Raw genomic sequence first — 19,278 nt, forward strand, 5'->3', positions numbered from 1 at the left:
GCACACCGCCCATCCACCTGGGGGCGCTGCAGGCCAATTCAGACCGCTCCCCACATCGCCCCCTGGTGGATGTGGTGCCACATCACTATTGCAGTCCACCGCCCTGTAGCCTAGAGGATGTTTCTAGAAGGTACCCTGGGAGGCTAGTGTGCGTCATCTGGTACGGTGCGGTGAGTCCCCAAGATGGGGCCCAGGGGTTGGGAGTGCTCAGTGCTGATGAGCAGCCTTTTGTTCAGGAAGCTTTTCCCAAGAGCTCAGGAAGCTTTTTCAGTCCAGAGCAATAGGGTGTGGTGGCAAATACCTCTGGAGTAGTTTGGGGGAAAGTATGGAATGGGTGTCTGGGGGCCTCATCTACTACCTAGGTTCTAGTTTTGCCTTGGTGCCCTACCTCTTAGATGTGATTTTTGGCCTTGGAGACTAATCCTGTCTGTCAGTTTTCCTTTTCTATAAAATGGGCCCACAATCACATTAATAGGCGTAAATGAAAGGTGCACGCTCTTGCAGCCAACATCTGTTGAAGACCAGGATGAAGGTCGCACAGCCCTTCAAACCTTCAGCGAGGACCTGGCCTGAGCTGGTCTGAGCTAAATAGCCTGGTGATGATGCAGTTACCAGGACAGGCAGCAGTGGGGAGACAAAGGCCCAGAGGTGGGGTGAGGCTGGAGCAGATGGGGAGCATGCCCCTTGTTAACTGCCCCAGTCCTTTGCCTGTGCTCCTCCATCCTTTCCCTTCTTGGGAACTTGGGACTCTGAGCCCCAGCTGGTGAGGGAGGAGGGGAGTGAGCGACAGGCCAGCAGACCAATGGGCCCCTGAGGTTGGGGTGGGGCGGGGCTTGTGCTGCCATGGAGAGGAGAGAAGCTGTTCTGTGGGGGAGGAGGGGGCGGGTGGGAAGAGGACCTGGAGATTGAGGGGAAGGGAGAGAGCAAACAAAGGGGTCAGGAGGGAAAATAATGCACTGGCTTCCTGAGGCCCTGCGGAGGCTGGGCAGGGAGAGGGGGCCAGGGGCAGAGGGGACCAAGGCTGGCTGCAGGCAGACCCGGGCAGGCGGGTCCTAAATGGCATTGTTTGAAGTGGCCGGCTAATTGCACAGAACAGCCTAAGCCTCAGACCACAGCCCAGCCCCCTCCTCTGTCCTGGGTGCTGGTGTCTGAGCCTTCGGGCCGCCTGGCCACATGGAACCAAGTCCTGAGCCTCCGAGTTTGGTGAGGGGGGCAGGCTATGGGGTGGGGGGGGGCAGCCTGGGTGGGGTCCTTGGGTAGGAGTATCACCCGGAGAATATGTCAAGGGGCCTCCCTTGGCCTGAGGACGTAGAGCCATTGGTGGGAGGTTTGGGGTGTGCTGCCCCCTTGTGCCCTTGTTTCCCTGCTACCCTACCTATTCTGGCCCTCCTGCAGGAAACAATGAAGGGAGACACCAGACAACTCAACAGAGAGGAGGACGCCAGCGGGAGGGAAGACTCCATCATCACTAACGGGGGCTGCAGCGACCAGTCTTCTGACTCCAAGGATGCGCCCTCACCCCCCATCCTGGAGGCTATCAGCACCCCGGAGATCAGAGGTGGCCGGGCTAGCGGGGAGGAGGGGTGGGACAGGCCCTGCAGCTGGGACATGAGCCTCCGAGCAGGCTCGAGGCAGGTTGTGGGGAGAGGCTCTGGTCTCTGACAAGCCCCGCCACATCTCCCAGGAAAGAGAAATGGATGGAGGCAGAGCCCAGCCCGTTTCTCATCCCTGCCCACAGCCCTTGCCCCCCCTTCTCCTCTCCCCTCAGCTGGGACTCTGAGGAGGTAACCCCGGGGTGATGACCCCTGTCCTTTTCCAGTCATGATGGGGTTGCAGCATAGCCTGGGGTCTTTGGCTCTTCTGCAGAGGGACCCCTCTCCCCTTGCAGGTGATTATGTGGCGAGAAGACACTTGCCACATATGTGGGGGAGGATCTGAGGCTTGCTTCCTTTGCCATCCTGCCCTCCCTGCCCCTCCCCTCCACAGTTCTGGGTCACATCACCTGGGATCCACCCCACTGAGATTTCCTGACCCAGATGGTTTGGAAACGCCTGTATTGTCCCATCCTGTTGTTGAAATCCTCTAGAGCTGTGCTGTCCAACAGAACACTCTGCGAGGGTGAAGTGTTCTGTTTCGGCGTGGTGTGCTAGAATAGCCACTAGCCACATGCGAGCACTTGAAATGTGGCCGATATGGCAGGCACTGGACTGTTCATTACTTGCAGTTGGTGGCCATAATTCTGGAAGGAAATTGATGCCTTTCCTGCTGAGTACCTTCAGTCATTGTTTTGGGTCCTATTATGTGCCTGGCCCTGTGCCCTGTTGCCTTATGAATACATTGAAGGGAAATCAGATCCTGAGGGGCTCAGTTAACCCTCTGAGGATGCCAGTGGGTCTAGAGAGATCTCTGCCCCCAACCCAGAGAGGAGACTACAGGGGACAGCAGGTCAGCGAGGGAAGACCCGGCTGCCCCCTGGCCCGGAGGCTGGCCCTTCCACAAAAGACAAGACCGGTTCTTTTCTCCAGGCCGAAGATCAAGCTCACGACTGTCCAAGAGGGAGGTCTCCAGTCTGCTAAGTTATACTCAGGTATGTGTCCTCATGTCCCTCGTGCAGGATTCGGGAATTCCCTTGAGTGGCATCCAGTAAATACTTGTTGAGTGATGGATTTGAAAACTGCTAAGCACACAGAGGGCTTTGAACAACCTCATGCATGAAGGCATTTTCTGCTACGTGCCAAGTCTTTTTTTTTTTTAAAATCATAAACATTAATTTTACTCCATTTTAAAGTTTTTTACTAAATGCTTCCCAGCATATTTCTGAAATTCTCATTTTCCCAGTTCGGAGGATCCAATTACATTGATAAAGTTTTAATGTAGTAAAATCGCTCCTTTTATTCCTGGAATGAGCCCAACTTGTTTGTGGTGTGTTTTCAATCTGATTTCCTTTCACATCTATTGATGAATAAAGTGGATGTGTGATTTTTTTTTTTTTTAATTTCTTGGAATATATTTGTGTCTGGTTTTGATCTCAGGGTTATGTGGCCTCAAGGATTTTTTTCCCCTCACGTTGGAAAGAACTTGCCTTAGGGGACTTCTAACAATCATTGCAATGTCTTTTAACGGCTGCTGCAAAGTCAAGGTTTCTACTTGATCAATTTTTTTTCCACCTTAGTCTTCCCATAATTTTTTTTTATTCCCGACATTTATGCTTTTCTTGTTCTTATTAGTCATAGTAGAGTTGGGTTTTTTTTTTTCCCCAATTTGGTTACTTTTTTGAAAGAGCTGGTGTCCAGCGTTGGGGACAAAGTTACAGACAAGTGTAAATTCACATTCGCACGGCTTCTGTTCTGCTGGAGGGCAACCAGTGGACGCCCAGAGGATGAGCATAAGAACTGTGTGAATATTTGGGACTGGGTGCTCAGGACACCTGTTTTAGCTCTGGTGGACCATCAGCAGGAGTGGCAATGGAACCTCCGGCCTGAGCATTTCCCCTGAGTCTGGCCTTGAGTGAGGCCTGCGTTGCTTGATTCTCTCTTTTTTTTTTTTCAACGTTTTTTATTTATTTTTGAGACAGAGAGAGACAGAGCATGAACGGGGGAGGGTCAGAGAGAGGGAGACACAGAATCTGAAACAGGCTCCAGGCTCTGAGCTGTCAGCACAGAGCCCGATGCAGGGCTCGAACTCATGGACCACGAGATCATGACCTGAGCCGAAGTCGGCCACTTAACCGACTGAGCCACCCAGGCACCCCAGTACTGTTACAGTTTTAAAGAGTGAAATGGACTCACTCAAGGCCTCAAAATTGGCAAGTGAAGTGAAAAAATCAAGTTCTTACTATTACATCCAAAACTCAGGCTGCTTACCAGTGCACAAGTTTTTGGGTTTTGCTGTGCAGCATGGGACATGTTCATTGGTGCCATTTCTTCCTGGTCCTTGTATCAAGAAGCATCTCCTTTGAGCCTTTGATTTCTCCCACTTAATTGTGCAAATTGACCAGCTCTCCCTGTTAGTCCTAGCCAAATCAGTCTCCCCAAGGTGCAGATCCAGATTGCATTCATACTGTGTCTTAGATTTTCTAATTCCACTGTTTTGTGTGTGTGTGTGTGTGTTTTTTTAGTGTGTATTTATTTTTGAGAAGAGGGGGGAGGGGCAGAGAGAGAGGGAGATGGAGAATCTGAAGCAGGCTCCAAGCTCTGAGCTGTCAGCACAGAGCCCGACGTGGGGCTTGAACTCATGGACCGTGAGATCATGACCTGAGCTGAAGTCAGACACTCAACCGACCGAGCCACCCAGGCGCCCCAGGGGTTTTCTTTTTTGATCATGTCTTGAATTTGTGATCCCCAGGGTAAGCCACTGTAATGTCTTATTGGAACAAAATATTTTGAAAATATTTCCAGGTAACTTGGGCCAGTATTGTTTTCAGTATGATTGACTTTTCATTCTTAAACCGTTTGGGGTTATGTCACCTTTTGATAACATTTAAAGTTCATAATGCTTTCATTCATAAAGGATCTGACAGGTGATGGAGATGGCGAAGGGGAAGACGGGGATGGCTCTGACACCCCAGTGATGCCAAAACTCTTCCGTGAAACCAGGACTCGGTCTGAAAGCCCAGCTGTAAGTCCCCCACTTCCGAGCCCAGGCACTTCCAACCAGACATAGGCCTGCATAAACACACACACACACACACACACACACACACACACACACACACACACACAAAACCAAAAAGTGGTCTTGCATCCTCCAGAGAGAACTTTGGAGAGAGAGGTGAATACATGTTTTGAAAGTGGAGAATGACAGACAGCAGGGCTCACGGATAGTCAGTGAAGGTCTTCTCTCCCGTGGTAGTGTTTCAGGTGTTTCAGCTCTTTTCGGACACTCCTGGCTGCAAGTGCCCGAGACTGCTAGTTTGTAGGTGAATGGCTCAAATGCCTATTCCCTCTGGGACTCATTTCCGTAAGTGGAGTCTGTGACTTAGTGTGTGGTGTGGAAATGGGTAGGCGATCGTTGCTAGTGGCCTCCCACCCCATTAGAGAACAGGCTGACGCTTGAGGACCGTGGCGGGTCTAGTTTACAATCTCCCCCAGAGTATGATGGAGGTCATCCCCATTACAGAGGACAGAAGGATCTGGTAACTAACCCAAGGTTAAACATTGATTCTTGCGTGCAGGATTCGAATACAGGAATTGTGCACCACCCAAGTTCATGCCACTTTGAGAAAGGAGCCTAAGGGCTTCTCATCCAGCTGCTTGATCCACTACCTTCCAGAAGAAGACACAGTCACTCTAATGCTTTGGGGGGACAAAATGTTTGGTTTGGGGTAAACTGGATGTTATTTTCCATTCAATCTGCAGGTGCCAGTTGCCTCTGACGGGCAGTGCGGGATCTGCTGTGGACCATCGGCAGCCCTGCTGGCACCCTACCCCTTCCCCCAGTAACAGGGGAGTTTCTGGGGGAGATCCTTTCAGCCCAGAGTCCTTCCCTGCTTACCCACCTCTTCACTTCTGGGGACCTCAGGCGACCCCTCAAGTCCGAAACTCCATGCCTGTAGTCACCAAAGGCCTCCTGCTTATCCTCTCTTGCTTCCAGGTCCGAACCCGAAATAACAACAATGCCTCCAGCCGTGAGAGGCACAGGCCCTCCCCACGCTCCACCCGAGGCCGGCAGGGCCGCAGTCACGTGGATGAGTCCCCCGTGGAGTTCTCAGCTACCAGGGTTGGTTCCCCGGACACCCCCAGTCTCTTAAGTGGAAGATCCGCCTCTGTCACTGTGCCACTGAAAGCAGCCGGCGTTTAACCTATATCTATTCCTCACACTCAGCACCTTTTCAGGGTCTTGCCTTTCCTTTGGCTCCCGGGTGCTGGGTAAGCTTCTCTCCTGGCCTGATCCTGGATGGAACCCTGGTGGAATGTGAGAATTCCCTGTTGACTGGGTTCTTGCTCCTCCTTGGGAATGAGCTCAACTCCACTGACTCCAGAACTGTTTTGTCTCGCTATTTCTTCACTGACTGTCTTGAGGCAACCCCAGTGGTCACAACAATTCTCCACTCCTGTTGCAAGGCTGGGCACACAATAAGCATTTAAGGAAACCAGTGGCCCTCTCTGAGCTTGGCTCTGGAGTCTCTAGACATCACTCATGCTTACTCTGCCTTTGTCCTATCTGTCATGATTCTGTCCCTGTTCTGATGGAGGTTGCTTTTTCCCACCACTCAAGGGGTGCTCACTCGTTCCTGGAAAACCATCCTTGGTGGTGTCTGTTCTCAACTTACACCTTCACGCTTCAGGCTTGCCCGGGATCCAACTGGGGGGACCACCGGTCTCCGGTCACCTGCCTGGTTTGCTGTGGCCCAAGATCTGTGTCCTTCTGTCCACAGTCCCTGAGGCGGCGGACAGTATCCTTGGCAGGCACACCGTGGCCGTCCCCCGCCAGCCCCTACCTCACCATTGACCTCACAGATGATGATGTGATGCCCCAGAGCAGCAGTACCCCCTACGCCCGCCTGGCCCAGGACAGCCAGCAGGAGAGCTCGGAGTCCCCGCAGGTGGACGCGGAGGGGACAGATGCCGACAACACCGAGTATCAGGTACCACTGGGAAGGCCCTACGTAGTAGGGAAGGGCAGCCACTCACCCAGAGGAGCCTACTCCCACGTCTTTTTTTGGTCACATCTATTCTAATACTTGAATTTCTTTTCCATATGCACCAGTCCTTCCTTCACCCTACTTATCTGCCAGATATAATTCAAACACCTAATTGATTTCCCGAACATCACATTTGTACCCCCAAATAAGTGTACCCTGTTTGTACATGCTTCTGTTCGTCCTGTTTTACGTACAATTGGAGACCAGCCATTTTCACTTGTTAGGAACTGGAGTTGTCTCACTTTCTTGTCTATAACCCATCTAGTGTAGAGTTCGTAATTAACCAGTTGGGCTCATTTATTTCACTCCAGCATTGCTGCATATATACATACGTGTCTGCATATATCATGTAGATAACCTTTTTTTCTTATGTATATCAGACTATAGGTATATTTTCATAACTTGTTTTCATGGGCATCTCACATTTTATGGTAAGCTTTTTATGTGCAAACGTCCATATATATTTTTTTTTTTTGCATTTCATTGCCTTTGTGATAACCTGTGTAATGGCCTGTGGTGGGAATACCCAGTGATTGTCATTATTTACTCTAATGTTATGTTCTGTGAGTTTTCAGTCGGCAACTTTCATTCCTAGATACTAGGTTAAATGTATTTGTGAAATGTTGTAAATCTAATATAATCCCATGTTCCTATCAAATAACCAAACTGGTCCCTTATTTTCAAGGGGTTCAAACTCATAGTTTTAATTTTTTTAAAGTAATCCTTGCACCCAGTGTGGGGTTCAAACTCACAGCCTCAAGATCAAGCGCCTCTCAGCTGGGCACTTGTTTTTTAATATTTATTTTTGAGAGAGACCCCATAAAAGCATGGGGGAAGAGGCAGGGAGAGGGGGACAGAGGATCTAAAGTGGGCTCCACGCTGACAGCAGAGAGCCTGCGGGGCTCCAAATCACCAGGAGATGGAGATCATGACCTGAGCCGAGGTTGTACCTAGGCTCCCAGGGGCCCCCATGCTGGGCACTTTGGAGGGAGCCCCAAGTTGGTCCCTCAGGCAGTGGCCATTGGGGTCAGTGGGGTGGGCAGGACTTTTCCTTGGCCCAGGCAATCTGTCTCATTGGGATTCTTTTTTGTGGTTCTTCCTTCTAGGATGGGAAGGAGTTTGGAATAGGGGACCTTGTGTGGGGAAAGATCAAGGGCTTCTCCTGGTGGCCTGCTATGGTGGTGTCATGGAAGGCCACCTCTAAGCGACAGGCCATGTCCGGCATGCGGTGGGTCCAGTGGTTTGGTGACGGCAAATTCTCCGAGGTGAGTCCAGTGCAAGGCAGGCTCCCGGGCCACAAACCTGCAGCGTTTTCCTCCCTTCCTTGTACACTTGATGTTTTACGATACAAGGCCCGTGATTGCTTTCTCCAGATGGATGAGGCTATTTGACTCAGTATGTCTAGGAAGGATAAAAATTTCTTGTTAAATAGCATAAACACATATTTAGGGTCTCATGGGGCTTAGAGCTCTGTGTGCTCTTCTAGGAGACAAAAAGCTGGAACGTTCTCTGAATCCACTTGTGGCCACTTGTGCTCTCTTTTTTACTTTTTATGGATTCCTGTGGAATTGGGAATGGCCACTTGGGTAAGCACCCTCAAAGATCTTTGGAAAAGCTTAGAAGAGACAGGAAGGGTGGTCTCTGCCTCTGAGCATCATTTAGCCCTGGAGGCATGTGGGGAGGAGCATGTCTGGCTGGGCCTAGGGTCACCTGGTGACAGTTCTGAAAAAGTTCAACTCAGAGTACCGACTTCAGAGTTTGTTGATTATGTTCTTTTTGTTGCTGATGATATATATATCCTCTAATGTTTTATATATATAGATTATATATATCTATCTAATTTTGATATGATTAACATGATTATGTTCTTTTTGTTGCTGATATATATATCTAATGTTTATTTTATTTTTGAGAGATAGATAGAGTGGGAACAGGGGAGGGGCAGAGAGAGAGGGAGACGCAGATTCTGAAGCAGGCTCCAGGTTCTGAGCTGTCAGCACAGAACTTGACACGGGCTCGAACCCACGAACCGCGAGATCACGACCTGAGTGGAACTCGGATGCTTAACCAACAGAGCCACACAGACGCCTCTGTTGTTGCTGACATTAACCACTTTATGTTCTTTCTTGATGAGAGTCTGTGGGACAATAGCTGTGTTGGGCATGAATCAGGCACTTTTGATTTCTTACCTGTCCAAAGCACACTATGAGATCTCAGGTTTTGATGAGAATAGTGTAGGCAATACTTTGCCTGGGATGGTCTCTTTTCAAAATGTTAGTCCAACCTTCAGCACGTCCAGAGGTTAGATGAGGAACAACAACAAGCTGGGCTGGGATGGAGGCAGATGTGGTAATGGAGGGCCATTCAGTACATCTGTGTGATTCAGCATCAAGTTGAGGTTCTGTTTTTTCCCACGATTTGGGCTTCCTCGGGATCATTTGCCATAAACACGTTGAAATTCCCAATAGGCAGGACGAGGAGGATTTGGAGTCCCCCTCGTAGGCAGAATACACGTAGGTACTCTGTTTGACCAGCAGAGGGAGCAGGTCAACAAATGTCCCGGGCTTGTGCTCTCCCTGAAGCCTCTAACTGAAGGATGTGGGCTATGAGTTCTGTGAAATGAAGCAGCAAGGATTGTTTGTAACTGCTTTGGCCCAGTGAGACACAAATTGAGCTCTGCAAGGCTGGTCTGATGTTAGTAAGATTATGTGGGGGGGCTACTAGCATTATAGGATAGGGTTGCAGTGCACGTCTTGGTGTTTGGGGTACGCATTGCATGCAATAGAGCAGTTCAGGACTGGGAACAGCACTGGTGTTTTCAATGTACAATCACACCGACCCCTAGTTTCTTTTAAATGCTTTTTTTTGAAAGCTTATTTTGAGACAGAGAGAGAACTCAAGTGGGGAGGGGCAGAAAGAGAGTTGGCGAGAGAATCATAAGCAGGTTCTGCAGTGTAAGCACAGAGCCTGACGCGGAACTCAACTCAAAAACTGACATCGTGACCTGAGCCCAAATCAAGAATAGGACGCTTAGGCGACTGATCCACTCAGCAGCCTCGTCCCCGCCCCCCGGCCAGTTTTTTATACGTGGTGGCAATTCCCTGTCATGGAAGGTCAGGATTAGAGGTATAAGCGCAAAACGGAAGTTGGCACGACAGAGAGCATGAGCTGTGGGGAACCAGACATCACCTGTCTTTCAGTGCTAATCAGCATCCCGGGACAGGAGTTTCATCCCCTCCCTTTGGCGGCCTCATTAGTTCATGCAGGCCCTGGAGACTTGGGGAATATATGGGTATTTAGCCCCAATGGAAGGCACATATCAACAAATCAACATAACTAGAAAGTGCTTACTTTTGCCACACTATTCTCTAAACATGTACATTAAATTCCCTTAATAAAAGGCTAAATAGTTAATCTCAGCTGTCATTTGTCATGCTCACGAAGGAGGGAAGGACATGTACAAAAGCACCAATATTGGAACGTCCACTGTGCGTGTCAACACTGAGATGGGGCCCACACCAGGGACCTGTGGGTCATTTGGTCTCAGCACATAACACAAATACAGGGTGCACCCTCCATTTGGAGAATCCTACTTTCTCCCATTTGGAGTGTCATGTTCACTGTGCTTCTGGCTATAGGGTGTGTCAGAGGCTGTGTACCAGTTCTGTTTTCTACTTTCTCTAACCTCCTTTTCAGTCTGTGAACATGATCCCCAGGAATAAGCCTGGGAGAGATACAGGCTGCAGACGGGTGTTGATGATGGCTTTCTCTTTCAGGTGTCTGCAGATAAGCTAGTGGCCCTGGGGCTGTTCAGCCAGCACTTTAACCTGGCGACCTTCAATAAGCTGGTGTCTTACAGGAAGGCCATGTACCATGCTCTGGAGGTAACATGGTAGTGGGTGGTGGGGGTCTGGACCCAAGAGCAGAGTTAAAGCAAGTGACGTACAGAAAGCCAGCTCAGGCCACAGCATAGCCAGTGCTAGCATGGAGGGGAGACATGAAGTGCGTGCAAATATGACAGTAGCCTGATGATTGAGAAGAAAAGGAAGGGATTTGAGACTTCCATGCCTTCCCGGCTCTATGCCCCCTTCTCCGTGTACTGCTAGAGGGGGGAAGAGCACTGGGAGGTGGGAGACCATATTCCTATCTGTCGAGCTTTTCCAGAGCCTCAAAAGCTGCTGGAGAGCAGCTGAGGCCTCTTCCCCTTGTCTGTGGGGGATCCATCAGGCTGTCATTCCCTTTACCTTGACGTGGAAAGAAAATGGCCAGTGGCCTCAGTCCAGCATTTGTGAGCCAGGCTTTGTGCTTATATGACCTGTAAAACATCATAGTGCTTCTGTAATAGGACTTAACACTTGATGTCTCCCCAGCTTCATTGGGGAAAAAAAACACAAGAAATCTGGAGCTTTCTTAGAGGCAATGAGACTGTGCTGTGGCTGATGCCTCTCCTATATCTAAAAGTGACAGAGCTAATTCTGATCCTCTGGCCTCTGAGAGGGAGCTGACCACTCAAAGCCCAATGGGGAAGAGATGCTCTTTGGTGCCTGCATGGAGAGACTTCATTCTCTGCATGGCCTCCTGCCTGTCTCCGTACACAGGCACCCACCCCCCCCAACCCCAGTCACATACCATAGCCCAGGACAGCTGCTAGGCTATGAAAGGGGCCAGTGTGAAGAGGAATGCAGGCCCCTGCTGGGTGAATCCCTGGGTGTGGCCTGGCAAGCATCCACCCCTCCTGTTCATCCCGCCTCTTTATCTCCACAGAAAGCCAGGGTGCGGGCTGGCAAAACCTTCCCCAGCAATCCTGGTGACTCCTTGGAGGACCAGCTGAAGCCCATGTTGGAGTGGGCCCACGGGGGTTTTAAGCCCACCGGGATCGAGGGCCTCAAACCCAACAACAAGCAACCAGGTGGGATTGGGTCCCTGGGCAGCACCCACCATCAGCTGCTGGTGGGGACAGTCTTGGGAAATGCAGTCACCCCTTGCTGCCACCTACCCTACCCCGGCTTCCCAGCAAGCTGGCAGCCCTGGAGCGCTTTCACCCTGTGAACCAACCGCCAGGGAAGCTGGAAAAGTGAATAGGCCAGCCTTTTCCAGCTTCCCTGGTTACCCTTCTTGCTAAAGGTCAAGTATGCGTAATTGGGATTGAGTCTGTTGCAGAAACTTGGGTAAATAGAAGGCCAAGACGGAATTGTCACTGATGCCCTTTTATAAATTTCTCTTACAAGTTTTTGCATATTTATTTTGAGACAGAGAGAGCACACTTGCGAGAGTGAGAGGGGCAGAGAGAGAGGGAGAGAGAATCCCGAGCAGGCTCTGCTCTGTCGGCAGCACAGAGCCCCATTTGGGGCTTCATGTCACAAACTGAGATCATGACCTGAGCTGATACCAAAATGGGTGTTTAACTATTTGAGCCACCTAGCTGCCCCATTAGTGCCCTTTTGTTTAAAAAGGAAAACAATAATTAAGCTATGCTTACTGGAGAAAACTTGGGAAGACTTAACCCTTCCCCAAACCCCACAGGCCACCTCCATTCAGAAAGCAGCATCATCCATGCTAAAGGTTTGACCGGCACCGTATTTCCTCTCTAGGTGTGGTTTCACATTGTCACTCCCAGGAATCCCAGATGTCTGAAATCCAGGATTTTATTTGTCTTAACAATCCATACGTTTAACATAGTATTTTCTGTTTTGTTTTGTTTCCCTCTCCCCACAAATAAGTGGTTAATAAGTCGAAGGTGCGTCGTGCAGGCAGTGGGAAGTTAGAATCGAGGAAACACGGTACTCCCTTCCCGTATTTTGACTATGCACTGTTTTCTCTGCACTTTCTTTCAATTTCTTGCATATACAGTGGTCACTGGGAACAAATCCAATCTGTTAAAAAGTCAACCTGAGCTCACACCTACCCCTTCACTCCTATCCCTCACAACTGCCCTCCAGGTTAACGTTGTTGGGTGTGCACACCCTCCCAGACTTTTCTATACACTAGTTGGATTCCTGCTTTCCCTTAATTTCTCAACTCTAATGGTATGTGCACCGTCAAATGTAATTTTGTCACTAAAGGGTTCTTAACGATTTCTGATGACTATAATTTTCCTTTACCATGCTCCTTATAGATATTTACAGGTTGAATAAAAATATAAAAGGAATGTATAGAAACAGAAACAATGGCCATAGAATATAATTTAAATTTGTTCTGGTAGCAACGTTGGAGAGAATACAAGAAACAGGTGAAATTAATATAAATCATGTACTTAATCTAATATTTCCAACATTTTGGCATTTCTAAGTCAATATAAAATATGAGTTTGGACTTTTCTAAATCTGTATTTTTACATGTCTTATGATATTTCAATTTGTGTGCTGAATTTTTCATTAGAAATAAGTGATATATTTTTTAGAGATGTCCGAGTTCCAAATGAGCTGTTTGGTTGGCTTAATTGGGCAGGTTTTTTTTTTTTTTTAAGTTACTTATGTAAGTATCCTCACCCCGTGTGGGACTTGATTCCATGACCCTGAGATCAAGAATGCCCTTCCTACTGAGCCAGCCAGGCTCCTTCAATGGGCAGTTGTTAAATTTACATCAAAATTAAGTGTAACATGCATCTGCTGAGTCAGCACAAGTCACATCTCAAGTGCTCAGTCACTACCTGTGGCTGTTAGCCAGCGTGCTGCACATCAGAGGCCAGGCTTTGTCTGATGTTCCCGGTGCTGGGTCTATGGGGATGTATTCTCTTATACTCCTGGCTGTTTAAACCCCTGTAAATAAATACAGAGTGAGGGATTTTGAATTCCTCTGACTTGTCCATAGAGGGGCGGTCAGCACGCAGTGTGGACCCATGTCACGGCCCAGGTGCGGCTGGCACCCAGGCATGGTCCTGTCCTGGGGTCATGGTTTCCCCGCACCCCCCTTCGCCCCCACACCCCAGCCACGGCTGCCATCTCCTCACCTTTCCCAGAGAACAAGACCCGAAGACGCACAGCCGATGACTCGGCCACCTCGGACTACTGCCCCCCACCCAAGCGCCTCAAGACAAACTGCTATAACAATGGAAAAGACCGAGGAGAGGAGGACCAGAGTCGAGGTGACTGTGGGGCAGTGAGGAGGCCGGCGGCCTGAGCTCACCCACTGTGGGGGGCTTGGGGGGGTGGGGACAGTACGGAGGGCCGTTCAGCAAGCGAGTGTGGCTTAGCTGATGAGTAACAGGCTACCTGACGCCATGTCCCATCTGCTCTTTTCTCAACAGAACAAATGGCTTTGGATGTTAGCAACAACAAGGGTAGCCTGGAAGGTAATGTACTCTCCTTTGTAGTGGTCTTCCTTCTTGCCCTGAGTAGTGCTAGGATGTACCCTGGCCTGTTTATCTGCCCTGTGGGAGTTTAACCCAGTGCTCTGTGCCTTGACCTTGGGCTGGGGTGCGGACATCTTAGTTGCTACATTTAATGCAGTGAATTGTCTGACTTTCACAGAGACTGATCCTACCCCCTTGAGTATGTAGGAAGGGGAGGGTTGGCAGTTTGTCCTCAGGGAACTCCAAACGAAACCGTGACCTATGACATCTTTAGTCTTTCTCAGCGAAGAGCCAGAATGGGATTTGAGGTAAAAGGCAGACAGACTTCACCACCATCACTCTCTCAGGCTAACTCTGGTCCATTTATCCTGGCTGGGAACGAGCCCCTGGAATTGCCCAGAATGTATCTGAAGGAATTCAGAATGTGTGAGGATGGATGGACTCTCTCTTGCTTCCTCAGCCTGATGTCCGTTAGTCAGCAAATAACTTTTTGAGTGGTTCCCTCAGTGCTGGGTAGTAAAACAACCGCTCCTGACCCACAGCGCTCTGGGGGGAGCTCAGGTTTGGAGCAGTCCCTGACAGTCCCGGAAACCTTGACCCGTCATCCTCCTATCCCCCAACACTCTGTCACCCATCTGTGCTTCCTGGCTGGGGATGGTTGGTCTCAGGCACTTTAATGACCGTGCCCACATGGTCAGCGATGTGGGCCATTCCTGACCTGCTGAAAGGAGGGGAAGGCAGAATATCCTAATGGGAAGGGACCAATGTCCTGAAATCATGACCAGATGACAAGCGATGGGCATTTTTTTTTTAAAGATTATTCATTTTGAGAGAGAGAGAGAGAGAGAGAGAGAGGGCAGAGAGAGCGTGCACAACTGGGAGAGGGGATCAGAGGGGAGAGGGAGAATCCCAAGCAGACTCCATGCTGTCAGTGCCCAGCCTGACCCCAACGCAGGGTCGATCTCACAAACCATGAGATCATGACCTAAGCCCAAATCAAAAGATGCTTAACCGATTGAGCCACCCAAGAGCCCCTCACGTTCCTCTTTAAAGAGTCTCGGGAGTTTTCAGGCCAGGCCCTCCCAAGAACATCCCACTGCTAGAGTGGCCCCTGCTCGGTGTCCTGCCTCAGGTCTTCCATTTGGGCCTTGCCTCTGCCCGCCTCATGGGACTTCCTGCCTGGGGCTATGGTTCTGGCCTCTCCCCATCTCTGGAATGGGGACTGTGGGCGCTGTGACTTTGAAGTGTTGCCGAAAGGAACAAAGCGTGAGGAGTTACTTAGCTAACATGGAGTACGTAACAAGAGCGGTTAGACTCCAGGCTTCCACTGTGCTGTTGTGACCCTACTTGCCAAAAGCTGCATCCCTGTCTTTCTTACAGATAGCTGTCTGTCCTGCGGTAGGAAAAACCCTGTGTCCTTTCACCCTCTCTTTGAGGGTGGGCTCTGCCAGACATGCCGGGTAAGTCCTAACCTGGGGCTTTCCTGCCCCTTCCCCACTGCACTTCCCTGTACTGGCCCAGAGGAAAGCACCCACGTGTTGGCAATAGAGAAGCCTCTGGTGCAACCCCTGCTCTGAGCGTTAGGTGCTGCAGAGGGAGGCCATCCTGCAGCGGCACGCAGACCCCTGCTGGGGTCCCTGGACAGGACACCAAGCCACCCGTCATCTGTTCTGTGGCTGCGTCCTAGGGCCTCAGCCAGGGAGCCAGCGGGACCTGGTGGTCCCTGATCTCTGAATTCATGGGCGTTTCTCTCTGGCCGCCAGGACCGGTTCCTCGAGCTGTTCTACATGTACGACGATGATGGCTATCAGTCCTACTGTACTGTGTGCTGTGAGGGCCGAGAGCTGCTTCTGTGCAGCAACACGAGCTGCTGCCGGTGAGCATGGGCCATGGGCCATGGGCTGCGGGGCCTGGTCTGTGGCCCTGAGGGATCCGAGGCCATGGTGCTGGGCCCAAGCCGGTATCCCACAGGGCCATGGTCATCGTGTCCTGGAAGTAGAACTGGGGTGTAGGGATGGGCTTTAGAAACAGATCTGTGAGGGGGCGCCTGGGTGGCTCAGTCAGTTGGGCGTCTATCTTTGGGTCAGGTCATGATCCCACAGCTCGCGAGTTCAAGCCCTGTGTAGTCAGCCTGCTTTGGATTCTGGGTCTCCCTCTCTCTGCCCCTCCCCCACCCCCACTCATGTGCTGTCTCTTCCTCAAATATAAATAAACCTTAAAAAGAAAAGAAACATAGGTCTGTGAGGGTGGGCGTGGCCCCCTGGAGATGGGCCATTTCTGGTGGGGAGATTTTCTGTGCAAAGAACCTGTGGGCTTAGGTTGCGTGGGCATCCAAGGAAGAGGTTAGCGCAGCCCAGATCATGACCCCGTGCCTTCTAACCCTTGGGGAGGCACAACTGGGGCCCCAGGAAGGTTTCAGGCAGTCCATTGCCCTCTAGGGAAGGTGGGGGTATGTAGGAGGGCTGCCCGGTGGCTAAGGCGGCCCCCCCTTGGCTACCTGGCACAGGTGCTTCTGTGTGGAGTGCCTGGAGGTGCTGGTGGGCACAGGCACGGCAGCAGATGCGAAGCTGCAGGAGCCCTGGAGCTGCTACATGTGCCTCCCACAGCGCTGTCACGGCGTCCTGCGGCGCCGGAAGGACTGGAACATGCGCCTGCAGGCCTTCTTCACCAGCGACACGGGGCTCGAATACGTAAGCCACAGGCTTCTTCCCCCAGCACCAACCCACCCCAAGCGCGCTCTGGAAGTCTGTCGGCAAGAGTTAATGGAAAAGATGCGTTGTCCGGACGAGCGTTTGAGAGCCTCAGACCACATCCTCTGCACAGTTCTCGAGCTTCTCTAGGGCTCTCTCTCCCCTCCTCCGTGGCCTCTCATTGATTGAAGGAATGGTTATAGAACTAACCAAGCCTTAGCCTTAGTGGAACTGAAGAGGGAAGGGAAGCCTGTGACTTACTCTTAAGTCTTAGTGGAACTGGGCTCCTTTCTGCAGTCCATGGAGGGAGGCTCCAGGTCATTCCTGGATAGGGTAACGTGTCTCTGTGTGTGTGTGTATCTGTACCAAAGTCGCATCTGTGTTCATGTCTAAGGGTAGAGTGGCCATTCTGTGCCAGAGCTCCCGAGGGGATCCCAGCTAAGAAGCTGCAGACAGAGCACAGGGCTTGTGACTCTCAGAGGAAGGTCAGCCCTCCCCTCCACCAGAGGTTGAGTCTTCCCCCTGCACCTTGACCTCCATGACCTCCTTCTTTAACCTGGCAGGAAGCCCCCAAGTTATACCCTGCGATTCCCGCAGCCCGAAGGCGGCCCATTCGAGTCTTATCCCTGTTTGATGGAATTGCAACAGGTGAGTTTGGAGTTCACCTAGGGATGCTCACCTGCTCCAGGTGTCCCGTCATCAATGCTAAGAAAACCCCCTAGGATGACCTGTTGGTCACTTGTTCTCAGAAAGCCACTGACTCTTTGTTTCTCTCCTCAAACCTCTCCCACCATTTCACCTACCTGGCCCTCCTTTGGGCCTTTCAAAGACAAGTATATCTTAGCTGTGTTGTATTTTTGTATTATGCACAAGTATCTTGGACAGTGGTTTTCCATTCCATAAGCATAGATCTGTTGGAGGTGAATTAGGCAGTTCTGAGTATCTGTAGTCTTGGTTCCCTTCCACATCCCCAGGTTGCCCAAGTATAGAATGAGCACAAGCCAACGTGCGTGTTGGTCCTGGAAAGTTGGCCCAATTTAACTTATTTAATCCTCAAAGCCACCCTGTGATGCATTGTTAGGAACATCTCCATATTACCAGAGCAGGAAGAAGTAGAAATGAGCTGCTGTGCAGTTCGCATCATTTGTACTTCATGTGTGTACATTGGTGTCCAGATTCCCAACTCAGCGACAGCTTTTAATGACTGGGTCCGGTCATTACTGGTAGCTTTTCTCCACTCTGTTGGGCCTTATAAAGACTTGTTTGTGTCGGCACAGATAACCCATAGTAGGACTAAGCCTTGGCCATGCCACCAGACCTTAAGAGTTTTCTGAACATGGTTTTGGTGAGGATTCCTGTCCGTGTGTCTGTGTTTGACTGTGCTGGGTGGTAGGTGCTGGAGTCTTGGCTAGATCCTGCCGGTGGGCTACGCCAGTTATCCATACATTTTCTTCATGAAACTCCACAAACCAGAGAGCCTGGTGTGGCCAGTGTGTGGTTTCTGTGCCATCCGCCCGAGTTCTCGAGGACAGCCATGTCCTTGCTGGGTCTGGTCTGAGCTCTAGAGATGGCTTAGAATCAACTGCAGGGAGGGCCCCATGGAGGACAAGCCTAATGCAGTTTCTGTCCCTGACGCCCTGTAGGGTACTTGGTCCTGAAAGAATTGGGCATCAAAGTGGAGAAGTACGTCGCCTCCGAAGTGTGTGAAGAATCCATCGCTGTTGGAACTGTCAAGCATGAGGGCAACATCAAATATGTGAATGACGTCAGGAACATCACAAAGAGAAACGTGAGGGCTGCCTGCACCCCTGCTGGGCTCTGCCCCACCCCCTCTTCCTCCTTCAGCACTGAGCCCCACAAGTCCTTATGGCTATGTGGTCCCCTTCTCCATGCCCAGGGCTATGGTAGAAGAGAGAACGTGGGTTTATGTCAAGCTCTAGTACTAAGATCCACAGGTTGGAAATTATTCATAAAGATTTAGATCTTAGCGTGTCTGGAGCATTAGGTCTTCCTGGGTCATTAATGGAGTTGGGGGAAATAAATGACCAAACAAGATTCTACTAGTGGGTTTGTTCTTTCGTTCTTTCTTTCTTTCCTTTCTTCCTTCTCTCCCTCCCTCCTTCCTTCCTTCCTTCCTTCCTTCCTTCCTTCCTTCCTTCCTTCCTTCCTTCCTTTCTTCCTTTCTTTCTTTCTTCCTTTCTTTCTTTCTTTCTTTCTTTCTTTCTTTCTTTCTTTCTTTCTTTCTTTCTTTCTTTCTTTCTTTCTTTCTTTCTTTCTTTCTTTCTTTCTTTCTTTCTTTCGGGCTCCACACCCTTTGTGGGGCTTGAACCCACAGGCCTGAGATCAAGAATCACATACTCCACTGATTGAACCAGCCTGGTGCCCCTAGAAGTGGGTTTTCTCAGGGCACCTGGGTGATGCTGTCAGTTAAGCATCTGACTCTTGATCGTGGCTCACATCATGATCTCATGGTTTATGAGTTCGAGTCCCAAATCAGGTCTGTGCTGACAGCAGGGAATCTGCTTAGAATTAGGGTCTTTATTTCTTTCTCTCTGCCCTTTCCTGTCTTTCTCAAAATAAATAAACTAAAAAAAAAAATGGGTTTTCTTGATAGTTGCTTGGAACCTAGGCTGCATCCTTCCATCATCACCTCC

General features: G+C 50.3%; 1 protein-coding gene across 13 annotated transcripts in view; it reads left to right on the forward strand.

Annotated features, from left to right (window-relative positions):
- DNMT3B (DNA methyltransferase 3 beta) overlaps positions 1-19,278 on the forward strand; it is a 42,149-nt gene that overhangs the window by 14,133 nt on the left and 8,738 nt on the right. For 7 of the 13 annotated variants that reach the window (XM_086701971.1, XM_086701972.1, XM_086701973.1 and 4 more), the window contains 15 exons: positions 1,396-1,558; positions 2,526-2,587; positions 4,510-4,617; positions 5,593-5,718; positions 6,377-6,586; positions 7,750-7,908; positions 10,420-10,527; positions 11,408-11,552; positions 13,602-13,727; positions 13,890-13,934; positions 15,315-15,394; positions 15,698-15,810; positions 16,441-16,624; positions 17,188-17,272; positions 18,268-18,413. In XM_086701971.1, the coding sequence (XP_086558097.1) occupies positions 1,402-1,558; positions 2,526-2,587; positions 4,510-4,617; positions 5,593-5,718; positions 6,377-6,586; positions 7,750-7,908; positions 10,420-10,527; positions 11,408-11,552; positions 13,602-13,727; positions 13,890-13,934; positions 15,315-15,394; positions 15,698-15,810; positions 16,441-16,624; positions 17,188-17,272; positions 18,268-18,413 (1,854 nt within the window). In that variant the 5' untranslated portion in view covers positions 1,396-1,401. Of the gene's footprint in view, positions 1-951; positions 1,204-1,395; positions 1,559-2,525; positions 2,588-4,509; positions 4,618-5,592; positions 5,719-6,376; positions 6,587-7,749; positions 7,909-10,419; positions 10,528-11,407; positions 11,553-13,601; positions 13,728-13,889; positions 13,935-15,314; positions 15,395-15,697; positions 15,811-16,440; positions 16,625-17,187; positions 17,273-18,267; positions 18,414-19,278 lie in introns of those variants that run through there. The other 6 variants (XM_086701967.1, XM_086701970.1, XM_086701974.1 and 3 more) reach the window with 4 other exon arrangements.

This window comes from Puma concolor, chromosome A3 (genome assembly GCF_028749965.1).
Source record: "Puma concolor isolate L17-30 chromosome A3, mPumCon1.1.hap2, whole genome shotgun sequence".
In the NCBI taxonomy this organism is placed as follows: Eukaryota; Metazoa; Chordata; class Mammalia; order Carnivora; family Felidae; genus Puma; species Puma concolor.